Here is a 24,790-nt window from a genome sequence, read left to right as displayed (position 1 = left end):
AACTGGTGATGCATTGAAGAAAAAGCTTTTAAGCTGTTGGGACTCTGGTGTTCATAAATAATAACCTTAAAGTTCATCTAAAGTATATCCATGTAGCACTATGCCATTACAAATTTATACAATGAATAAAGCTAACATGTATTTGCTCTGGAAGACAAGAAGGAAGGAATCTGACAGTTTACTGAGTACTCACTTTCTCCGATAAGACCAGTAGTAATCTTTTAACTTAAACAAAAAAGCTGAACTCCTTTTTAAAATAAAATGTGCTAGATCCATAGAAGATGAGGACAGTAGCTAGTCACTTGTCTAAAAGTGGAGGCGTTGACAGGCTATCCACAGAGCAAAGGCACGGGAAGCTCGGGTGATAGAGGCTGAGAGCACAGATTCTGGAGCCAGGCTGCCTCGTTCCGGCCTGGACTCAGCCACTTACTAACTGCGTGGCCTAGCAATGTTACTTAACTTTCCTTTGCCTTAGTTTCTTCAACTGTAAGAGATAGAATTAATTAATTTTAAGATTTAAATGAGTAACTGTGGAGTTAGCCTAATAGTATCTACAACAGTGCCTGGCACACAGAAGATTTTTGTTCAAGTGTTGGCTGTTAAACACAGCCAACTCTTAGCCTGCAGTGTCTTTCTGAGTATGCTCAGGAACATCCTGGGCACTGTGGATTCTTATGTTGTTCTAGTGTATTCATTGTGGGTCTACAGATCAACCAGCAGATTAGAACCCAGAGTCAAAAGACGGAAATCTAAAATCTCATTGATCACCAACAAAGAAAATTATCACCAAGAAATACAGGTAACAAAAAAGCGCTTAGCTTAGGGTAGGAGAATATTAACTCTGTTGCTAGTTAAGCCTGCTCCACTGAAGCTGAGTGTAGGTATCTGTTAGGGTTCAAAGTATTTGACTTTTTATAGCTCGAAAGGCAAAGTGATGGATGAAACTCATAGCTGGTTAATGGCACGGGCTGTATTTCAGAGAATGGTTATTACAAATGAAAAACAAACAGCATATCTATTTGCCTGAACAAGAAAGTAAATGTTTTGGGTCACTTTTTGCTCAGAGTATCATGAGCCTATCTCAAAATTCCCCATAGCAAAGGAGTTTTGAAGGTGCATAAGAATAGCTTCTTGATTCATCTGCCTCCTCCTCCAGGAATCCTCTCCTGATTTCCTGTACATAAGAGACCTTCCCTTTACATTTAACATCCAGAGCTTGTATTTTTACTTTTATTATAGCTCGTTCATGCTCTGCTTTGTATTAAAATCACTTGGATATTGGTTCAACCTCCTTTGCTAGACTGTAATCTCTTAGAAGGCAGATAATGTGTAATTTCATCTTTTTTCTCCTTGCATTGTGTCTGAAACACAAGTAGATGCTCAATGCATTTGTAGGCATAATTGAACACGGACTTCTCACTTGGATGCTATTGACCAAAAATAAGAAATACAGCTAAGGGGCGCCTGGGTGGGTCAGTGGGTTAAAGCCTCTGCCTTCAGCTCAGGTCATGATCTCAGGGTCCTGGGATCGAGTCCCGCATCAGGCTCTGTGCTCAGCAGGGAGCCTGCTTCCACCTCTCTCTCTCTCTCTCTCTGCCTGCCTCTCTGCCTACTTGTGATCTCTGCCTTTCAAATAAATAAATAAAAATTAAAAAAAAAAAGGAAATACAGCTAAATTATATTCAACTATTAAGTTAGCACTTAATTTAATTATATGTTAAAGATGGGGATGGGGCATTCAAAATGGTGGATATGTTTATTTATTTATTTAATTTATTTATGTAAGTTTTTTTTTTTTTTAAAGATTTTATTTATTTATTTGACAGAGAGAACTCACAAGTAGATGGAGAGGCAGGCAGAGAGAGAGAGAGAGGGAAGCAGGCTCCCTGCCGAGCAGAGAGCCCGATGCGGGACTCGATCCCAGGACCCTGAGATCATGACCCGAGCTGAAGGCAGTGGCTTAACCCACTAAGCCACCCAGGCACCCCAATTTAAGTTTTATTTACATGAGAGACAGAGGGGGAGGGAGAAAGAGAGCGTGTGTGCGCATGCAGGCGGAGGGGCAGAGGGAGAGAAACTCAAGCAGACTCTGCACTCAGTGTGGAGCCCCAACTGGGGCTCGACTCCATGACTCTGAGATCATGACCCCAGCCAAAAATCAAGAGTTGGATGCCTCACCAACTGAACCACCCAGGTGCCCCAGGTATGTTCTTTTAGACCTCTTCCATGAGTTTACATAGTTTTGCTTTTCTGTGAAATCACAATGCCTTTAGCAATTTACTGGGACTGCACTGTCAAGGTCTGCCCACTCAGCTTCTCGGTTCACTTCTGTGCCATCCTATGTTGCACATCTTTATCGAGCCCTTGCTGTTCAAAGTACTTTCTGTACCTACCCCTCTGTGACTTGCCATTTAGTGTACAGAACTGATTACATTACCCATAAGAGATGCAGGCAGGATGCCCTCTCAGTATTATGTTATTCATTTAATTTCTTAGCTAGGAAGGCCCTAGTTATGATTTTAGACAACTTTGCTTCTAGCTCTTGATGGGTTAAACAATAATCCTAAATGCAGGAAAAACAATAATTAATTTAGTGGATGATGACCAGATTCAAAAGTTTGGCCCTCTTCTTATCTAGAGAATGCATAATTTGCTCTGTGAGAAGTCCACAAGTAAGAATGGAAAGCTCACAGCACAACATATTCATGGGCATTTTTAGCCATAGTCTTTTATCAAGAAGTATGTCCATTCTGTTACTGTGTGGCCCAAGGCAAGAGCAATGGTAAAAATGCATTGAGTTTTGTTAATGAGCATTACTGAACAATTATAAGTGGTTATTCCTACTATTAATTTAGTGCTTCTAAATGTCAGGCGTTTCCTAGGGATTTCTAACCTTAGCGCTCACCACAATCTAACACGGTGGGTTCCGCCACAATCTCCTTCTCATTGATGAGGAAACAGGACTACAGAATTGAACAACTTGCCCAAGTGGCTAAACTAGGATTAAATTAGGTTAATTTGAAAGCCGATGAGAGTTCATTTTTGCCAAGGTCTTTGAGGGTGTCTTGCTTGGAATATTTAGCTTAGTCATTTCAATATCTCCTTAGTGTACTTCTCGTGCTTTGAAATACAGTGTTTGGACAACACAGTGAGGTGGTAAAGAACCTCAGGTTAACTGCCTGGGTGTGAATCTTAGTCGGCCTACCTACGATTAAAATGCATTTGTATATCCTCTTCACTCTGTCTACTCCCTGTTTAATTCATTTTTCTATAATACTTATCATTACTTGAGATTACATCTGTTTACTTCTTTTTGTCTGCACCCCTCTCTAGGATGTAAGCTACAAGAGGACCATGGCCTTGTACGTGTTGTTTCCTAACATCAACTCCTCAACACCTAGAAGAGTACCTGGCATGCAGTAGATATTTCATAATAGATCTATGAAATGAATAAAAGGAGATTCATTTTGTCTATTGTGTATGCCTGGAGAAGTAATTTTTAATGGGATGAAGGAACCTCACTTTTTTTCTTGGTTCACCTTCAAGTTTTTTAAAAAATTTATTTAGTAAACATAAATATAGCACATAGGATATGCCAGGCTCCATTTTAAGTATTTTACAAATATTGACTCATTTAAATCTCACAACACCCCTACTAAATAGGTAAAATCAAACTTAGGAAGTCTGGCCATGTTCCCAACCATTACACCCTGCTGCTTCCTGGCTGATTCTTCTAAAAATGTCATCTCCATGGAGCTTAATGCTCGAAAGATGTGTCTTCATTCTCTCCTAGGGTGCCTTTCTCTCTTGCCCATCTTTCCTTCCTCTCTACCCAGATTAAAGAAGAAAATAAATAAGATTAGTTCAGTTATTTTATTCCATTATGCTTTTCCTTCTTTGAAACAGCAGTGGCTACTGTTAGTAATGGTTTTCTAAGGCCACCTTTGAGGGTAAACAAGTGTTTTTTTTTTTTTTTAATTTATTTATTTTCAGTATAATAGTATCATTATTTTTTCACCACACCCAGTGCTCCATGCAATCCGTGCCCTCTATAATACCCACCACCTGGTACCCCGACCTCCCACCCCCCCACCACTTCAAACCCCTCAGATTGTTTTTCAGAGTCCATAGTCTCTCATGATTCACCTCCCCTTCCAATTTACCCCAATCCCCTTCTCTCTAACTCCCCATGTCCTCCATGCTTTTTGTTATGCTCCACAAATAAGTGAAACCATATGATAATTGACTCTCTCTGCTTGACTTATTTCACTCAGCATAATCTCTTCCAGTCCTGTCCATGTTGCTACAAAAGTTGGGTATTTGTCCTTTCTGATGGAGGCATAATACTCCATAGTGTATATGGACCACATCTTCCTTATCCATTCATCCAAGATGCCCTTCAATGGATGAATGGATAAACAAGTGGTTTGACACCCAGTGGGTCACTGGACTGGTGACATGGTCTATGTCTGCCTTTCTTCTTTCTCCTGTGTGTCTCCTTCCTCCTTTTCTAGAGCTTTTGGATTCCTGGCGCAATCCTTCACCTCCAGCCTTGAAAAGGGAGTTTAGAGATATAGGGAAGTTACAAAAACTACCTTTTAAGCCTGAAACTTAAGAAAAGGCCCAATATTTTAAACAATTCTTTTTCTTATGGTTAGTCGTTTGGTCCTTTCCTGTCCTTTTTACAGTTTCTCTTGCAAATACACAGAAGTCCTCAGAACCTTGGGTCTCCGATATCACACAGTATTCGCCTGGGAGGCACTTGCCATGAGCACAGACACTTGGGATTTAGCTCCACTTCTGTCACTAAGAAACAATCTGCCGCAGGGCAAGTCATTTAATATGACCTACACTTGGTTTCCTCACCTGTGAAAGACTCAGGAGAGATACTGAGCTGGATGTTTTAAGGTCTTTTGCAGCTCTAAATTGTGAACTTCTTGGAAGAATTATGTAAGGAAGGGAAAGTGCCCAGGTATCAGAGTTCCTCTACTATTACTACTGATTGCAGTAGCACTTCAAGGGGGCCATTGTTCTTTATTAAATCGGGGTGAACTCCTCAAAACTGAGGGTGACAGCTGCTGGGGATGGCAATAGATCAAAACCTAATTACTTGCAGAATTCCTCCCCTATTTTTCTGTAAATACCGGGTCGGGGGGTGGGGGAAGACTATAATTAAAAATGATATTTTAGCTCTCTGGTCTATATAATAAACTATTCCAAGATAAATTCATTTAAAAGAAAACATTAAAAGATCTTTCCCCTTTAGCTTAGGAAGAATGCAGCAGTCATCTTGGTTTCTGAAACTGCAGAAAAATCTTAGAACAGAGCATCAGTAAGTATGCTAGGGCTCGACTAACAGAACACAATATAAATAAATAAATAAATAATTAAAAATTATGCTAAGACTGCACTCCTCACACACCCAGCAGTTCTTGGAATACTTGTGCAGCCCAATCAGCTACGCTAATTCGTATTCTGTACATACTGGGCTCTGTCATTTCAGAGGGCCCAGAGACCTTTATAAACACCAGCCCCTTCTTCTCCCGATGTACTCTTGAACGACAGACTAGTTATTGGTCTCCACATGTAACAGAAAATGTGAGGCATGGGAGAAGAGGTCACTCTAGGAAAATGTAGGCCATCAGGGTTGCTAGGCTAAGAAATAACAGAAAAGATCTGAATGATTTACTGTCACTTTAAGATTTATGTAATACAATTACCTAAGTTTTTCGCCGTAAGGTCAGTTAGTCTGTCTTCCTTCCCTGTTCTCTAACGGCACCAACACCTCTCCTGAGAAATAAGCAAGCTTTTACACTGACCTGTCTGATCCAATGAGCTTATTTGCTTGTCACAGAATCGTAAGACATCTGCAGAACTGAATGGCAATTGAAAGGACTCTCAGAACACCACAATTTGACTCACCAAGGACCAGACTTAAAGGAAAAAGAATACCCTATGCTTTGGGTCAGACCGTGGGTCCAATTGTGTATTAACTTTAAGTTAGGGCCCCTAATCCTAACGGTACATGTATGTGTATGGGATTTTGTTCAAGAGTCTATCTTTAACTGGATGTTCATAGGGTGGCAGATCAACACTGGGTGGCACAACGCTTAAGACCAGCTGCAAAATCAAAGAAATGCAAGTAAAAGAATGAGGGTAGGCGGAGAGTGAGTGATGACAGGGGAGAAAGAAAAGTTACACTGTCAAATGTACCTTGAGAACTTCTGTGCCTGCAGTCTACAGTTTGCCATTGCCCTTCTGAAAAACAGCAGAAGACACAGGAGTGTCTATCATTTTTCTAAGTGATAGGAAGTAAGACTGAATCTTCTTTTCTAGACTTTTAAAGAAATTACTTTGGTTAAACACTTTTCCCCTAAAGCTTATACACATCTTCATCAACCATCAAGACTACAATTGATACATATCTGAATTTTAAGGAACTTGAAAGAACTAGCATCTTTTTTTTTTTTTTTTAAATTTATTTATTTATTTTTTAATTTCTAGCATAACAGTATTCATTATTTTTGCACAACACCCCGTGCTCCATGCAATCCGTGCCCTCTATAATACCCACCACCTGGTACCCCAACCTCCCACCCCCCGTCCCTTCAAAACCCTCAGATTGTTTTTCAGAGTCCATAGTCTCTCATGGTTCACCTCCCCTTCCAATTTCCCCCAACTCCCTTCTCCACTCTAAGTCCCCATGTCCTCCATGCTATTTGTTATGCTCCACAAATAAGTGAAACCATATGATAATTGACTCTCTCTGCTTGACTTATTTCACTCAGCATAATCTCTTCCAGTCCCGTAATCATCTAGTTGTGAATATCACGGTCCCATGAAGATGGCTGATGAAAATAAAAGGAGTCCTTTTCATTGTTATTACTGGTAGGTTATTCCACTTTAACCACAAATGTAGACCTGGAAACTAGATTGTAATGTAGACCATGATAAAGTGTATTTGCAGTGAGTAGACTTCTGTGGTGGACCCCTAGGGATCCCACCTCCAGAAATTTACTGCATCTCTAAACACCTCCTCCTGTACGTGAACTTAATTTAGTGACTTGATTCTCATGAATAGAATACGGCAAAAGGATGGCATGTTACCAAAGACTGTGACTTCCATCTCCCTGGCTCTTTCTTGTCCTCTCACTTGCTGTGCTGTTTAAGCCAGATGCCTGTTGTGAGATACTTTATGGTGAGGCCCACATGACAAAGAATTGAAGAAAACCTCCAGTCAACAGCTTGTGAAGGACAGAGGCCTCAGTCCAAAAACCCCTGAGGAACAGAATCCTTCCTATAAATAACCATGTGAGTGAGCTAGGCAGTAGGTCCTTCCCACTTGGGTCTTGAGATGACTGTAGCCCTGCCAGAGACCCAGAACCCAGGATCCAGCTAAGCTGCTTTTGCATTCTTGGCCCACAGAAACTCTGAAAAAATAAATGTTGTTTTTCTATGCCACTAAGGTTTGGGGTAACTTGTTATATAACAGTAGATAACTAACACTGAATCTTGTTTTTCTATTGGAATAACAGATAATTCTGTACTTTTTTTTAAAAACCCAAATCTCAAACTGAGGTTAGGAAAGGGGGTAATTTAATCTAACCAGAGGTTTTTCAGTGTCGTACAGTGAAAAAAATAATTGGAAGTATGTAGCCCAACAAATACTAGTTAAATTGAATTGAACTTAGAAATAATGAGCAGCTGAAATGTAAATGTTCATTATGCAGTCAAAAAGAAGTAGGCTAACAATGATGAGGAAAACTATGAACACCAGAAACTGTACTATGATCAAGAGTACTGTGATAACAACCGTTACTAGATAGCAAATATTGTAGAGTTTGAGTTTTGAGGAACTCCACCACTTAGCTGAGGAAAATGAGCAGGGGAGGAGAGAGAGCATGAGAGAGGCAGGAAGATGACCAGGTAATGAGGACGTCAGAAGAAGACAATGCTGACAGCTGACATGACTATAGGAACTTAACTAGAGCTGAAGTGCAGTGAAGGTGGAAAGGGTCATAAGGACTTTCTTCCCTACTGGTTACTGATAACCTTGTGTGCGGTGGTAGCGTAGGAACTAGTTAGACCCAAATAGGTTGAAGGATCGATAGGAGCAAAATAAAGGGGACAGTGAGTATAAACCACTACTCAGTAAATCCAAAGATAAAAAACATAAAAATATGAGGAAAGAAAATGTTGAAAAAGAAGTGGGCATGTGACATACAAGTTGCTAGTGTGCTGGAATATCTTCAGGATGAGAGAGGTTAAGAGGGCAGACAAATGGGTTCTGACGGAAGTCTTGCAAACATTTAAAATGAAAATGCTCTGGATTCCTGATTTCCAAGTGTTATCTTGTCAGGGGATAAGAGACATAATGCCTTTTTAAAAGGATTTTAGAGGATTATCCAAATACTTGGTCATATGGAATTCGTACCTGGAAAAAGGTAAATGATGTGTTCAAATAAGTAATCAGATTGTTTTCCCAAGTCTAGGGGACAGAAAAAGTCCAATATGCTTACAGTTTCTAGGGGAGTAAAAAGCAAGTCACCTTCTCATGAAACTTTTGGTATGTTTCCTTTCTTAAAGAGAGAAAAGGGTGAAATCTGATCTTTAGAAGTTCTGGAAAACTTTTAGACCTAAGAAAAGACAGAACTGGGGTTGGTGAGGAAAGTGGAGACTGGGAGAAAATGGATAATTGAGCTTTGCTATTAAAGGTCAAGCCTTATAAAAGACAGAGGGAAATAATGAGTAGAAGAGAGGAATTAATGTGCTTACTGTTCTAACTATGCCTATGCTTAGAACACACGGAATACATTCCATGTGATTGATGTATCAAATGTACTTGAGAACATGCAGACCTTTGCATTGGTGAATATTTCAATATTAAAAAGGGCATATTACAGAAAAACCATTCTTACCAAAGAAATAAACTTTTGTCTTTGAAATTTGAAACAACAAATAACAAATAAAGCATGAAAAACATGTTTTTTGAAGTATGCTAACAGATCAAGATTGCATTTAGCAAACCACCTTTTCTCTGTTTAGGAACAATCTTAGGGATTCCAAAACACAATATGTTAATTAAAGGATTTCAGGTAGCAATCATGGAATATTTTTCATGACAGATGAAGAAGACAGATATTCTGAAGACTAAAACTGCATAAACAAAACAAAGAGACACTGTGTCCCTTTTGCGGCAGTGCAAAGTTAGAGTGAATGCAAATGAATGTGCTGGCAGTAAAATTACACTATTAACCATCTGAAGATTGGGCTCATTACCTAAGAAGGCAAAGCATCAATTTGTAGCATTATAACATTCTGTTTGTGCTGATGAACACGTGTTTGGATGTTTTTATATATTCTCTACTCATTTGGGTGCATAGTAAGCACTTTCGCTTCAGCCTCTTGATAAAGGCTTAATTTTGTATTGTTTCTGTTATATTGTTTTCTCTAATGGGAATGATATTCTGTCTTAAAAATAAACACTCCATTTATTCTCCAAATAATTCCGAGATCAGGTTCTTCTGTTTCTCATTATCAAATGGCATATACACAATTATGGATATGTCTTAAAATTGAAGCACTTTTTGACTTGAAAAATGTATATTTGAATTAACATGAGGAAAATATTCATTCAGTTGTTCATTCTTCCATTCTTTAAATGTGCATGTATTGAGCTAAGCACATTGGGAAATTCAAGGGTGGATCTGACACTGCCTGCCTTCAGGATGTTTCTATGGCAGAAGTGGTAGAATCTTAGTAACTTCAAAACAGGCAGAGCTATAAACATTCTCCTTTTCCGAGGGGGTTTGGGAGAAGGGGGTGGGATTATGGACATTGGGGAGGGTATGTGCTTTGGTGAGTGCTGTGAAGTGTGTAAACCTGGTCATTCACAGACCTGTACCCCTGGGGATAAAAATATATGTTTATAAAAAATAAAAAATTAATTAAAAAAAAAACAGGCAGAGCTATCAAACCTCAGAGAAAAGAAAACAGCAGTGTATTACTGCCTTCTACAAACATTTCTGACCACCTATGATGTGACTGCCACTGCTCTAGTGGCTGGGTATATAGGAGGGAACAAGATAGTCAAGGTCCCTGAGCTTATGGACTCTGCATCTTGGGGGAGAGATGAAGAATAAGGAAAAAACAAACACATAAATACTATAACTTAAGGTAGCCAGAAGTGCCATGGAGAAACTAAAATGGGGTAATATGAAGACAGTGATGGTCTTGGATGGATGTGAGGAGTATGACTTTGAGGTCATCAAGGCCTCAGTGAGGAGATGGCAGCTGAGTAGAGATTTGATGATATATGGGAGCGAGTGTATGAAAATCTGAATAAAAGTCTTTTTACTAGGCAAAAAGACCAGTATGGAAAGGGCTTGAGGCAAAAATGAGCTTGGTATATTCTGGAACAAAAAGGAACCACATAACTAGAGTTTAGGAAAATGGGAGAGTGAGAGATGAGGCCACGGAGGTGGGAAGGGGCCAGATCCTATTGACTTCTGTAGGCTGTGATAAAGATTTTATTCTAAGTGAGAAGGACAGCCACTGGAGATTTTAAACGGGGTATGCCATGATCTGATATACATTTGAGAAGGATCATTCTGGATGCTGTGTGGAAATTCAGATATAGAGTGATAAGAAAGGTAACTAGGACAGAGATTAGGTATCCGTGAATTATCCAAGCTAGAGAGAACCAATGAGAAATTGACTCCGGTAATCCAACCTACAGATGATAGAGAGAACTTACCCTGGCAGTCCACTTAATGGTGGTTGGTTTGGGCCAGGGTGATAATTACCAAGGTGAAAGACGTGGTTCCATTTTAGGGAAAGTTTCACAAAGGAAGTGATGTGGAACTATTTGAGCTTAACTTGACAGGCAGCCTTATGACAAGAGGGTAGTCACTTATGGATTTGAGTGCCTACCATGGGCTGCACATTGGGCTCTGTGTTGTGGGTATAGCAGTGTAAAAGTCCTCACAGAGAATGAGGAGCAAACTAGCTGAAGAAGCAATATTTTAAGATACAAAAGTAGTGAGGTGAACAATACACTTATAAGAATTACTTCTGGATTTAGTTCTAAGGCCGTTTTATTATTTTCCTTTTACTGTAGAAAATTGTATGATCAAACTCCTTTTGTATGCGTAACTCTCCTCGAATTTGCAAAAGTGTTAAGGTTCTATCAGTGGACACTCAGTTCACTGTCAGTTGGCAAATTTCATCAGATCACTTCCTTAGAAACAGTGGTTAATATTTATCTTTCTCGTTCTGAGGAGAAATTACAGCCTCATTAGGAAGGAAAAGAGCAAAGGAGAGTACAAAATATATGTAAGTTCATACATCTAGGTGCAAGTCTAACTTTTCATCTGCTTTCAGTCTTGCCCCCTGAATCTTTTCCCAGCTGGTTGACCCTACTTCAACTTTCCCTCCTTCTCATGCCAATTGTATACTGCCTCCAAAATTGACTGCCTAAAGCAGTCCAGTCATGTCTGTTCCTCAGAGCCTACAGAACAAATTTCAAATTCTTTAGCCTGACACAGACTGACCCAATCTACTTTTTCTGCTTTATCTCTGGCTGTACTCTCTGCTCTCTAATTGTTTTAATCACACTGGATTTTTTTTTTCTTTTTAAAAAAACTATTTAAAAAACTATGGTTTTTTTAAATTTTTTTTATTTTTAACCATAACACAAAACTTACCACCTTAACCATTTTTAAGTGTATAATTTGGTGGCAGTGATTGAGGACATTCACACTGTTGTGCAAATCTCACTGCATTTTAAATAACATAGTGTCACTATTCCTTTAATACTTTTGGCAATTTATATTTATATTTATATGATTTCTGCTGATCCCTGAAATGCTTTCCTTTTCCTTATCAGTTAAAGTCCTACGTATCTTAAAGACCAGTGCTTAGATCCTACCTCTTCCTTTCGGTTCCTATGAGACCTTATCTGGAAACAGAAGGTCAACTCTGTTGCTAGGTAACATAGGGCTTATAGTTAAAATGATATGTTGGCTTGCAAATTGCATCTAGACTGAGAGGGTTTATACATGAGCTATAAATACCTGATGGGGATTTGATGCTTTGGTTTTCCTTGAGTGATGACTCATAATTAGACAGACCCCTTGCCCCTAAAGGCAAAGACTATTGGGTGTACAAGAGATAGATAGAGCCTCTCATGGGGCATGAGGCTTTTAATTCAGGAACATTCCCACACCCACCAAATATTGATCTTGTCCTCTGGTACCTGAGCTGTCACCTGAGGGGCCTGGACTGATGTTGGTACCAGTATAAGGACTTGCACTGAAGAGAAGCCCTGAAGGTGCCCTGCTGGTTAGTGGTGTTTCCTGTATGACATTCTTGTCATCCACCTAAAGCCAAGTTTGGCCCACAGTGGTCTTGTAAGTCTGATTGACTTACAAAAAGAACCGTTTTTGCGAGTTGCATCAATATGTAGAGATGTTGTCCTAAGTACCAATAGCCCTTTCATATCTGGACTGAAGACTCCTGTACATGGGGCCAGGCCAAGAAAGCATTGCTTACCTTTGGAAGGAGCTGGATTGCCTGTAGAATTCTTTGTCTGTGCCCAGAATTAAGGATTCCAATTTCCAACAAATCCTGATCTTCCATAACATTGCTTCCCTGAAACAAACCCAGAAATTTTAAAATCAGGTATTTTTACCATGGGTAAATAATGATTTATTTAATGCAGAGAAAAATAACTAACAAGTGAGCTGATTTTTACAAACAAAAACAGAGTCATTCTTCTGTGAGGGTGAGGGCAAGTTGGAGGTCACCTATGTGACTGAGTTGAAGGTCCTAGGAAAGCTTCCTTCCTCTAGGAAATGCTGTCATGGCTCACCATTTATGATGGGGTTATCTGCATTGGGGATTCGTTCCTGTGTTCTAAAACCATTCCCCTAAAAATGTAAATGCTTCTGAGAAGAGTTGCCATTCAGGATCTTCAGTGACCTACCTATATGTTGACATGAATGAATCGGTTTTTAGTCTTCCCCTGAAAACAGACTGTGAGAGGAGGACTGATTAAAAAATTGAAATATACTAGGCTGGTTAAAAGTGGGAATTAATAATTAATCTTAAAATACTGAAGGACTTAGAGTGGAGAAGGGAGTTGGGGGAAATTGGAAGGGGAGGTGAACCATGAGAGACTATGGACTCTGAAAAACAATCTGAGGGTTTTGAAGGGACGGGGGGTGGGAGGTTGGGGTACCAGGTGGTGGGTATTATAGAGGGCACGGATTGCATGGAGCACGGGGTGTGGTGCAAAAATAATGAATACTGTTATGCTGGAAATAAAAAAAAAATACTGAATGCCAGACATCTGATCAAGATATGGGGATACAACAATGAATAATTTGGAGGTCCCTGTCCACAACTGCCTTTATTCTTTCCAGTCCAGGGATGTAAAACAGATTTTCAAAGGCAGGTAGAATGCTGTGAATGTGCTATGATGGTGACACATGCTTGAGAACTCCAAGGGGATCTGGGTGTATGTTTTCCATAGAGGTGATGTCTGATCAGGTATCTGAAGCATGGTTAGGACTTAGCACTCAACAGAGCAGGACACAGGGAAATGACATACACTGTCTCGTGGGTGAAAAACAACATAGCATATTCGGAAGCACTGGATTCTTGGATGAGTTGGAGAGAGGAACAAAAGTTAAGGCTGGCAAGGTAAGCCAAAGCCTGACTATATGCACATTGCACACCAGCCTGAGGAATTCAGACTTCATCCTGACCATAACAAGGAGCCATGGACAGATTTTTTTTTTCAAGTTTTATTTATTTATTTGACAGAGAGAAAGAGCGCACAAGCAGGCAGAGTGGCAGGAAGAAGCAGAGAGGAAAAGCAGGCTCCTCGCTGAGCAAGGAGGCCAATGCGGGACTCGATCCCAGGATCCCGGGATCATGATTTGAGCCAAAGGCAGCCGCTTAACCAACTGAGCCACCCAGACATCCCCATGGACAGATTTTTAAGGACAGGAATTACATATGAGATTCCAAATTTAGAAAGATCAGTTTAGTTTAGTTTTAGGGCAATTTAGTGGCTCGGGCTCAGTTCCTTTACCTGTACAATGACAAAGTTGAGATATACAATCTCCAAGAACCAATCTAATCCTGAAATTCTTTGATTTCAATGACTTTTTTTATGCCTCTGATTAATATTCTAATACAGAAACTTACAGATCGCTTATTTTGTTCCTAAATTTTAGTCTTTTGTAGTCTGTCAGCTAGTGTTTCCCTTTAAATTGAGGGGTCTATAAGGAAGTTCAAAATTTGAAGCATTCCTTTTTCTGGACAAATGAAACTATCTTATTAATGTGTAACAAAAGCATTTATGAGTAGAAATTACAGAACACATCTTTATGGAGAGCAATGGGTACCAACAGATATTTAAAGCAAAAGAGAATGAATTCGAAAGGGCAATCCTGGGAGCACGGAGACCATTAGGAGTTAGTACAGTTGTTGTAGAGACAATGTGGGCTTAGACTGAGGTAGTGGTAGTCATGGGAAACAGAAAGACATGAGTGGGTTTGAAACTATCAAGAAGTTTGACTCAGTGATTGAATATGTGGAATGATGGAGAAATGCAGAATACACAGTACTTCCGGGCTTGGGCAATGGGGGTGAATCATGATGCCTTTCCTGAGGTAATAATGGAGGTGGGCCAGTCTTGTGTGGTACAGAGTGAGATTAGTATCTTTCCCTGTATAGGGACAGAAGAGATGAATGTGAACAATTTAATATCAGACTGCATTATAAATGGGTGATTGATTGTTCTTAGAAAGATTAAAGCCATAAGAATGGTACCATAGCTAGAGATTTAAAATGGGCATTCACTGGACAAAAACATTCCACCTACTCCTGGTATCCTTCCTATGTTTAAGCTACCCTGGCCTTCTCAGAGGAGGCAGAACGATCCAGGTATATAGCAGCATGATAATGAAAAGCCTAATGAAAAACAAATAAAGCCAATGTTGGCAAAATGCCACAGGAAACATTGCTCTCAAGAAATTACTCTGTGCACACAGTAGAGCATGGCTAAGAATATAAATGGCCTCATTTTGAGAAAGCCTTATTATTTTCAGAAATGGACCAGTATGTCATGAGTAGGATATATGATACTATTCTGTATTTGACTTTTAGTCTTTATAGGGTTTCCAAAAGGAGTTAGAAGGATCTTAAAAAACAAAAACAGAAAAAGGTAGAGAAAAAACAAACAAACAAACAAGAAACAGAAAACTTTGTCTGTCTATGTGCTAGATCATTATCAGGTTTTCTGTGGGCTAAATTAACAACCCACAACATCAGCTCACACACATTCCTTGGGGTGTCTGTGCTTGTCTTCTGTCAGTGTATCTTCTGCTTTAGTAATTATAGATACCTACTATCTACAGGTAATCCTGAAAATTTGAATACTGAAATTATTTGAAGGATTAAATCCTTAAAAAACCACTGTTCTTCTAAACTACCAATATACCATCTTCTCTACCTTCAGTAGGAGGAACATTTTTGAAAAATTGTAGGGAAGTTAGACATCTTCTCTTTGGGTCAAATTTCCTAGCATATGGAATAATTACCAAACACTTTTGAAAAATGAGTGAAAATTTGGGAAGCACAGTGCAAATGGTGAGAATGTGCCCAAGGGGAAATGGTACTAATTGTGGAAATGTAAAGAAAAGGATTCTCTGTCCCCAATGAGGCATGCTGTTAGAAATTTTCTATTTTCTCTCTTACTGCAATATATAGAGATACCAAAAATATCCTGGTGCATCATCTAGCCAGTCTTTTTTTGAAACACCAACCAGGCTTGGAGTCTAAAGATCTGGGTCCGAATCTTGTTTGGGTAAACTTAGCTAAGTCATATATTATTTCTAGGTCTCATGGTCCTCACCCGTAAAATGCAGTTCAATGAATACACATTCAGTTCTAAAATGCTATGATTTCAGTAATTTCTAACTTTCAATTTATATCCTTATATGTAAATATAGATTGTATAGTTTGAAGTTACATTTACATTGCAGTGACATTTTAGTGTTTCAGAGCTTGCAACCTAAAGTTAGCTTTAAGAAGTATGGTTGACCCTTGAACAACATGGGTTTGAAATGTGTGGGTCCACTTAAACTTTTTTTTTTTCAATAAATACAATACTGCAAATCTACTTTCTCTTCTTTATGACTTTCTTAGTAACATTTTCTTTTCTCTAGTTTACTTTATTGTAAGAATACAGCATATAATATTTGTAATTTACAAAATATGTGTTAATTGACTGTTTGTTATTACAAAGGCTTCCTGTCAACAGTAGGCTATTAGTAGTTAAATTTTGGGGGAGACAAAAATTATATGCAGATATTTGGCTGCACGGGGCAGCGGGGGTGGGGGGGTGGCCAGCACTCAATCCCTGCATTTTTCAAGGATCAATTGTAATTATAGAGAAATACAAGAATGCACTTTTTGGGGGGACAAATTAATCTCAGTATTAAGTAGGAACTTATAACATTTATTATTAAAAGAAATGACAGAATGCCTTCAGTCTGTAATATCAAGGCTTCTTACAGGAAGCCTTTCAGGAAAAAATCAAATGTCTCAAATCTTACAACTAACCATTTCATTTGCACTTGGGTAACAGATGTGCCATCAAAGACAATAAACATTTCCATTCTTCCTGGGAAGCTGGAATTTATTCTGATGTTATGACTTGCCTTTACTAAATGTTAGAAATATCACAGCTTATCTTTTTTTACCCCCTTCAGTAATAGCTGAATGTAAACTCTGGCTTTCTCTCTCTTTCCTTTTTCACATGACTGCCAGATCAAAGGTTTTTGGAGTAGAGCTCCATGATGTGTGTCTTTTGCTTAATCAACTACTACACTGTACTGTCTACCCCCTCATCCCTAGTATGCATGCTGTGTGTACTCCTATCTCCCATTTACTCCTCAACCCACCACAATAACCCCATAGAGTTTCTCTGCCAAATGTTGAGAAAGATGTCTCAATTGCCATATCTAGTTGATTCTTTTCAAACCAGATTTCAAAAATGTGTTGGCCACAGGTGGCTGGTGTCTACAGTACTGGACAACACAAACGAGAAGATTTCTGTCATCAAAGAAAATTTTGTTAGACAGTGCTTTTCCACAATTAAAGGCATTTCTTTTGAAACTGTAGTTGAATCACATAAGGAAAAAAATGGGGACTGATAGGGAATCAGAACAGGGAGTCAGAAATACTCATGAGTCATCCTCAGGATATAATTGATGTGCTTCTTAGTCAAAGTTCATGAACATAAAATTGAGGATGTTTAGCAAATTTTCTTCTAATTTTTCAGTCATTAAAACAAATTAGTAGCAGTTCTATTTTCATTAGTGTTTCTTCTGGGACTAGAAATCTATGCTATCAAAATGACAAATCAAATCAAGGAGTAATTTCTTATTTTCTTAGCACACTACCAGGCACATTGCACAAGGCACTTAGGGAATAATAATCAGCAGATAAAGTTGCTTAGTTAATGACTTACTAGAAGGATCAAAGGCCCAAGACAGTGTTTTTTAGAATAGCTGTCCTTTTACTGACAAGAAATATCTAATCCAGGGGTCTTTATTACTTTCTTAAATCATGGAATGGGGAAAAAATAACGTATTTTATGCTCTGAGAGCTGAAACTCAAGTTTCTCTGACCCTAGGGAGAATATTTTGTATTACTGGATTTTTTTTTTTCCGCTGTGATAAACTAACAATTTGACCAAATAGAATCAAAAGTAGTATTTTGTTCTTAATGCTCTATGAGAAATATAATAGCTACTTATTGAATTCTTCTCTCAAAAATATCTAAACTGATCTTCTCTGATCTGATCACTGATCTGATCACTTCTGTCTCTCAGAACTCCAGCTTGAAAAGTCCTCTTATTTTCATAACCTCAATTCCATATCAGATTCATTCAGCAAATGTTCCTTCATGTTGCCTATTATATGTAATAAATCCCTACAGATGCTAGGGAAACATATTTAAGGACCACAGGGAACTTGTTTATTTTTAATATAACCTTAAGCTGGATGTTATTTATTCTCTCTCTTCAGTCCAAGACTGAAAAAAATGATAGGACTCTGTCAATTTGGAGAAAAAAATTTTTTTTGCTCTATAATTAACTAAACTAGATTCTTCTCCACAATTTGTGTGGCCCGAAATATTTAAAACAGAATATTTGTATAATAGAATGATAGCAAGATCTTGCAAACTCACACACAGGGAAACACATATTTTGGATTATTTTTAATATTTTTTACAGCATAAATGATGTTGTGGCATAAAACTATATATAATGTTCATGGAATAACATACCTCTTAGCTTTTATAAAGGCTTTGAGTCAATTTGATATCAACCTACAAGTAAACAGAATGCCAGTCTTTTCTGCATGATTAGGATGGTAACTATTGGGATAAGTCCCAGATTTATAATTCCCCTGACAGTGTTGGAAAGCTTTATTTTGTTTATCAGATGGAAACATGGGTTACCGTAAGTAATCAGATAATGGATAATGTGCTTCTTCCAATTTTACACAACTAAAAATTTTTTGTGTGTGTGTTTCTTCCAATTTTAATTCCCTCTCTTACATGAATGAAATAACAGTATACTTTTTTTACCCCTCTACCTTAGCCTTCCATTTGAAAATGTTCTGTCTTCCGCAATGGAATTTCTTGTTCACGGCTTAACTAGAATTTCACATTCTTAGCTTACGAAGAGAGTTTCTAAGAGTCTTTAGACAACATGGATCATTGATTCAAATAAATGTCACATTATTGAGCAATAAGTTAGAGAGCATCTTATATATGTATCTATTTTAATAAATACGCTATGTCTTAGAATTATTTTTTAAGATTAGTATTTATTACTAACATGATTGTAATGAGTTTTATACTACCAGTTTTCCCCTCTTTATTTTTCACTTCTATTTCCCCTTTGAAATATCTGTTCCGAAGCTATGGAGAGAGAGAGAGAGAGGGAGGGAATTGAAGTAATCAGGTATTTATTTGTCAAAGTATTGAGCAAGGTTTGATGATTTCATAAGTTACAACTCTAATTCATTTGAGTGTGTTCATGTAGATTTTAGAATTATGTATAAGGCTTCAAAGTCATTTATACAGTAATCTGTTCTATCTTGGTCAAACGTTTCACAGATGCAAGAGGAAGCCTATTCTTTTTTAAGGATGTTAATCCACCAGTCCTATGAGAAGGAATGAGATTGTGAACAAAACTTATTTCTACATTCTTACTTTTTTCTGGATACATGCATATGAAAATAAGAAGCTTATGAAGACCTACTGTCTTCTTTAAATTTTCACACCAATAGCAGGTGATGTAAGCATAAAGCAAATTACACACTTACTGAGTTCTTATTATGTGTCAGGCCCTGTTTTGTTCTGTTTTATTTATTTATTTATTTATGAATATTTTTATTTATTTATTTGAGAGAAAGTGAGAATGAGAGGGAAAAGCAGACTCACTGCTGAGTGGGGAGCTTGTTGTGGGGCTCTATCTCAGGACACTGAGATCATGACCTGAGCTCAAGGAAGACGCTTGACCAATTGAGCCACCCAGGTTCCCCAGACAGGCCCTGTTCTAAATGCCTTAGATATATTATCTTATTTAATTCTCACCATAGCTCTCTGAGATAGGTGCTTGTTCCATTAGCTAATAGGAGCCTTTTGCGTAACTATTTCCCAATACTGCCTCCAGTGGGGTTAGTGTCGGAGAAAAAAGATTCAGTTAAAAAATGTGACTAGACCTAAACCATTTGCTTTTTGCTTTAGAGCCATATAAATTTCACATTTGAAGGCAAGTGTTCCGACGTATTTTACATTTGATTTCACAACGTTTGAGCAACAATGAATCTTTCTTTATAGAAGAGAGTTTGGAAAGCTGTCTGACCTATTCTTCCCTCCTCTGCTCTGGTCCTCTCTGTTCACCGAATCCTGGAATCGGGACTGGCAGGGACGTGGGGGGGGTTTCTGGTCTAAATGTTCCCTAACTAACCGCAAAGCTTTAACTTCCCTCTTGAAGCGTGGTGTCTAGCTGGGTTACACCATTCCCAAAGGGGTAGGGCGGATATTAAATGCTTTAAATGGTCTTTCCCAATAGCGGAATCTGAGAAGGGGGCTGGGGGGATACCTCAGTCCTACTCGTTTAGTTCCCACTGTGCTGCAGACTGCGACAGGAGAGCTATTAGGAGAACATGCCAAAAGTGGAGATGAAAACAGTTAGCAGCTGTCCTGTGTCCTTTTCCAATCACAAGCTGTGAAGATGAAAAAAATGTTTTTCCTTGGGTAGGCCATACATAATCTTGGCAGGTATCTGAGTTTTGTTCTTCTATCTAATATGCTGAACATTCCCCAGTGCCTCATAAGGGAAAAATGAGCAGCAATTAGATTAGTTTGGACACCCTGCTCTTAACAGAAGAGGAACATGGCACCTTCATATTTACAACAGGCTCCTCTTGCAAGTGATCTCTCACTGGTGGTACAGAATTCTGAAAGGAAGCTCCTCTCTGGAGAAACAAAGAGAATTTGCTACCAAGTATAACCAACACAGCCACACACTATGAAGTAGAAAAATCACCTAAAATGAGTAGTGTTAACTACCAGTCATTGAGGACTCACTGTGTACCAGGTACTTTGTCCACCTTATTTAGAAACCTTACTACCCATTATAACAAAGGAGGCAATACATTCATGTCACAGACAAGGAAACTGTGAAACCATCTAGCAACTTCACACAGTTAAAATACAATGGATCTGGGATCAACGTTTTACTCTTTGAGACCGTGACACTCATGTTTCCTTCGCTACAGTAAAGGAACCAAATGTTCAGTAGAGGACATTTTCTAGATGGAGATTCCAGTCAGAGGATGTGTAATACTGCCAAGAAGTAACTCCTGTGATGCTATTTTCACCATAGCTTCACATATATATTGACAGACCACTGGGAGTGACTGCCATGGTTTCTCCAACACATTTTATTTCAAATAAATTATTTACCTTCTGAAAGGTTAAGTAGTTAGTTCTTCCAACTGTCTTAACATAATCTAGAGCCAAGCGTGCTAATCTAAGTGACAGAGTCTGGCTAAAGCACCAACTAAGTTCTCATACTCTGAGCCAGGACTGTGCTGGGAGGTGGAAAAGAACAGCATGGCATCGACTTGGCACTTATCAGCTCTTCTGTAGAGCCTTGTCAAACAATCTTTTCTGGTCAACTGAGAAAGGCCATGTTGGGTTTCTTTTCTTTATGTCTCTTTCAAAGCCAGGATGTCTGAAATTATCTAATAAGGTAGAAAATGCCTGGGAATGTATTAAGGACATTTGTGTTCCTAACTTAATCTGTTCTGAATCCAGAGAAAAGAGTCAGTTGCAGTCCCCTGAGAAGGCTATCCAGGCTGAAGAAGGCTGTCACAGTGAAGGTGGATAATTTGGTCCTGTGAGAATTGGAAGACTGGTCATAAAGGCAACTCATTAACCATCAAAGAGATGGTTGTCCTCAAGGAGTGGATATCTACAGATTTAAAGATGATGAGGTTACCTGATACTGAACTGTATTCAAGAAAACATCAAATGAGTGTAGGAGGAAAGGAACAAGGAGGAAGAGAAAGCAGGGAGGGAAAGAATGAGAAAGATAAAGTATTGCTCATTAAGTGTGAAGGTAGTAGTGAGGAAAGTAGGGTTGCCAGATAAAACACAGAAATTCCAATTTACATAGGATTGTATATTTTTATTTGGTTAATCTGGCACCCTTACAGCAGAGGCTATTGAACACTGGAAATGAGCTAGCGGAGTCCAATCCATAATCAGAGCTACCACAGAGATAGGATTTGCCACTAATTCATTTATTCAACATATATTTGTTCATCTAATATTTTGTGAGCTCTTACTATGTACCAGGCACGAGGCTGTGTTCTGAGACACACTAAGAACAGAACAGACAAGGTCCCTCTGCTTTTAGAGTTTATAGTCTGGTGGGGAAAATAGGAAAATAATGAAACAAAAAACTATGCAAGTAATTATTATTTAGCAAAGTTTTATATAGGCCAAGAAATATTAAGGGCTTTATTTTGTTTATTGCCTACAAAAACCCCTGAGGTTGGTACAGTTATTACCCTTATTTACAAATAAAGAATTGAAAACACAGAGAAGCTAATAATTGCTCAAGTTCACATGTCTAGTAAAAATTGCTCTAAGGAAAATTAATACAGTGCCATGGTAAAAAAAAAAAAATTACAAAGGAGATTTATGCTAGAAGGAATGGTCAGGAAAGCCTCTCTAAGGAAGTGACATGTAAACTGAGATAATGAGGGATTAAAAGGAGCAACCAAAACACAAGAAGAGCCATTAGAAGGGCATTGTAGAAGGAACAGCAGGTGCAAAGGCACTGAGGTGGGAAAAGAGCCAGGGAGATTCTAGGAATAGACTGAAGGCTAAAAAGACTAAATACAGTGATTGAGGGGAAAGAGGACAATGGAGGGGAAACAGGGAAGACAGTGGAGATCCTGATAAGGGCTCTGATTTTATTCTAAGTGCAATCGAAAACACTGAAGGAAATAAACTGACATATATTTTACTATACTCTGGCTATGGTGTAAAGAAGGGATGGAGGAATTGGGTGACATGGAACCTGAACTCAACAACTTGACTTGAAATGATAGCCTGGATACCCTGAAATCTGAGGAAAATGGGATGAAATATGACCTGTTGGAGAACCACAGGAATTGGCCTCACTGGAGAGTCAAATTTCCAAGCTAAATATAATCTTTCATTTGAATCAAAAAGAAAGTCCAGATGACAAAGACAGAAGTCAAAATGGTCTTTGATATAGTATCTAAATTAATACAACTGTGGCTAGAGATTGAATACCACCTGTTAAAATGTAAACACCCATACTCCATGGACTCACCATTTCTATTTCTAAGTTGCAGACATTGTTGTGAGGCTGATCCCCTTCTCCCTTGCTATCTTCTACCATGCAGGCTGGAGAAATTAAATGTTTCAACTTCCCTTGAAGCTATGGGTGGACATGTGACAAAATTTGCCCACTGGGGAACTTCTGGAAAAACTTTTGCTTTTCTGATTAAAAGGGAGAAATTCACCTGGTATCCTTTTATGTCCATAAGAAAGTGGCTGTGGATTTCCCCCCGGTGAGTGTGGTCAATTGTTCATATAAAGTGGCAGAGATGGGTTCACAGCTAGTTAACCAGCAAAAACAAAGAACCCTATTGGACATCTGTAAGCAGGCAAGCATGAGTTGTGGGAGAGTTAGTCCCTAAATAAGAAATGTTATTTAAAGCTGTCTCTGTGTTTTGCATACAAGTGGCTCTGGTCAATGCTGATCCCTCTGTTGTGAGGGAAAATAATGACAAGGATGTGGACTATGGCATGTAATAGAGGTCATAGCTGAGACATCAAGGTATTAAAAATTTACCTTAGACAGACCTGGGTGCAATAACCACAAAGAAGTGTGGAGAAGGATATTAGAAAGAGTGAAAACTATCATAACAAAATTGGGAGGGTGTGTGTGTATCCATCTACAGATTCTGTTTGTTCTAATTTTGACTTAAAATTATGCAATCTCACAGAAATAATTACTTGAAGGAATTTGTTTTCTATGGATTTTGGTTTCTATTCACATTTGCTGGATGTGAAGTTAACAAAGTGTTCATGGGGTTGACAGATTTTAAATCTGGGAGTGGCTTTTAGCTTCTAATTGAAGAGGACAGACATCCAGAGATTGTGGAGTCATCGTAGTTCTAAAGGAAGCACATTTTTACATAAATTTGAGTTTTTATGGGAAAGGATTTTTACACTTAAAACTTGAACACATTATAATCTTAACAGAACAGAAACAATGAGAGCATTTGTGGGGTTTGTTAGGTTGGCCTGAGCATGTGACTTTTCCCTGAACTCTCGAGATGCCAAAGTTTGTGGTTAGGTCCTTGGTAACTTGGAATGCCTTTGGTGGACAGTGAAGGTGATCGCCCTATTGAAACCATTGACCCGAATATTCCTGACTTTTCTCCACATTTATTTTTGGTTTTAGTTTTGGTCTTAAAGACATTGTTTTTGAAATATCTTCAGTAGAAAACATTTTATTCCCCATGAAAACTTTGTTTTTGCTTGCTTTATATAAAAAATGTGGTGTTGGGAAAACTCACTGTATGTTTGTGTCCCCCTCATCCCCCAAATTCATGTGCTGAAACCTAATTCCCAATGGGGTGATATTTGGAAGCAAGGCCTTTGGGAAGTGATTGGGTGTTGAGGGTAGAGCCCTCTTGAATGGAATTAATGCTGTATAAAAAAGGCTTCAGAGAGCACCCTTGCTTCTTCTGTCATGTGAGGACACAGATGAGAAAAGATGGCCATCCATGAACTAGGAGGTGGGCCCCTATCAATCACCAAATCTGCTGGTGCCTTGATCTTGGACTTACAGTCTCCAGAACTCTGAGAAATAAATTGCTGCTGTTTATAAGCCAAGCAGTCTATGGTATATGTATGGACTAAGACATAAAACAGCACTGGAATTAAGGATGAGGAGATGGTCACTGTTGTTTAGATATGCAGGAAGCTGACCCAACCATAGGATTAAAGAACGCTGAGCAAAATCACAACTCAGAGTTGTTTGGACTGTTGTAGAGTTGTGTAGCTCTACCATTTGGCCTTAGGTTGAATACAAAGAGAAGATCTGTGCGAGGCACACAAACACCCCTGTTCTCTGTATAGGCAT

The 24,790-nt window shown here is 38.7% G+C and overlaps 1 protein-coding gene across 23 annotated transcripts in view; it reads right to left on the bottom strand.

Moving 5' to 3' along the window:
- The window catches only part of ANKS1B (ankyrin repeat and sterile alpha motif domain containing 1B), a 1,111,154-nt gene that overhangs the window by 303,953 nt on the left and 782,411 nt on the right, over positions 1 to 24,790 (bottom strand). For all 23 annotated transcript variants that reach the window (XM_032346661.1, XM_032346662.1, XM_032346658.1 and 20 more), the window contains one exon: positions 12,553 to 12,651. In XM_032346661.1, coding sequence (XP_032202552.1) covers positions 12,553 to 12,651 — 99 coding nt within the window. The remainder of the gene's footprint in view (positions 1 to 12,552; positions 12,652 to 24,790) is intronic.

Source organism: Mustela erminea, chromosome 6 (genome assembly GCF_009829155.1).
Source record: "Mustela erminea isolate mMusErm1 chromosome 6, mMusErm1.Pri, whole genome shotgun sequence".
Lineage (NCBI taxonomy): Eukaryota > Metazoa > Chordata > Mammalia > Carnivora > Mustelidae > Mustela > Mustela erminea.
This window is presented reverse-complemented; position numbering and strand designations above follow the sequence as displayed.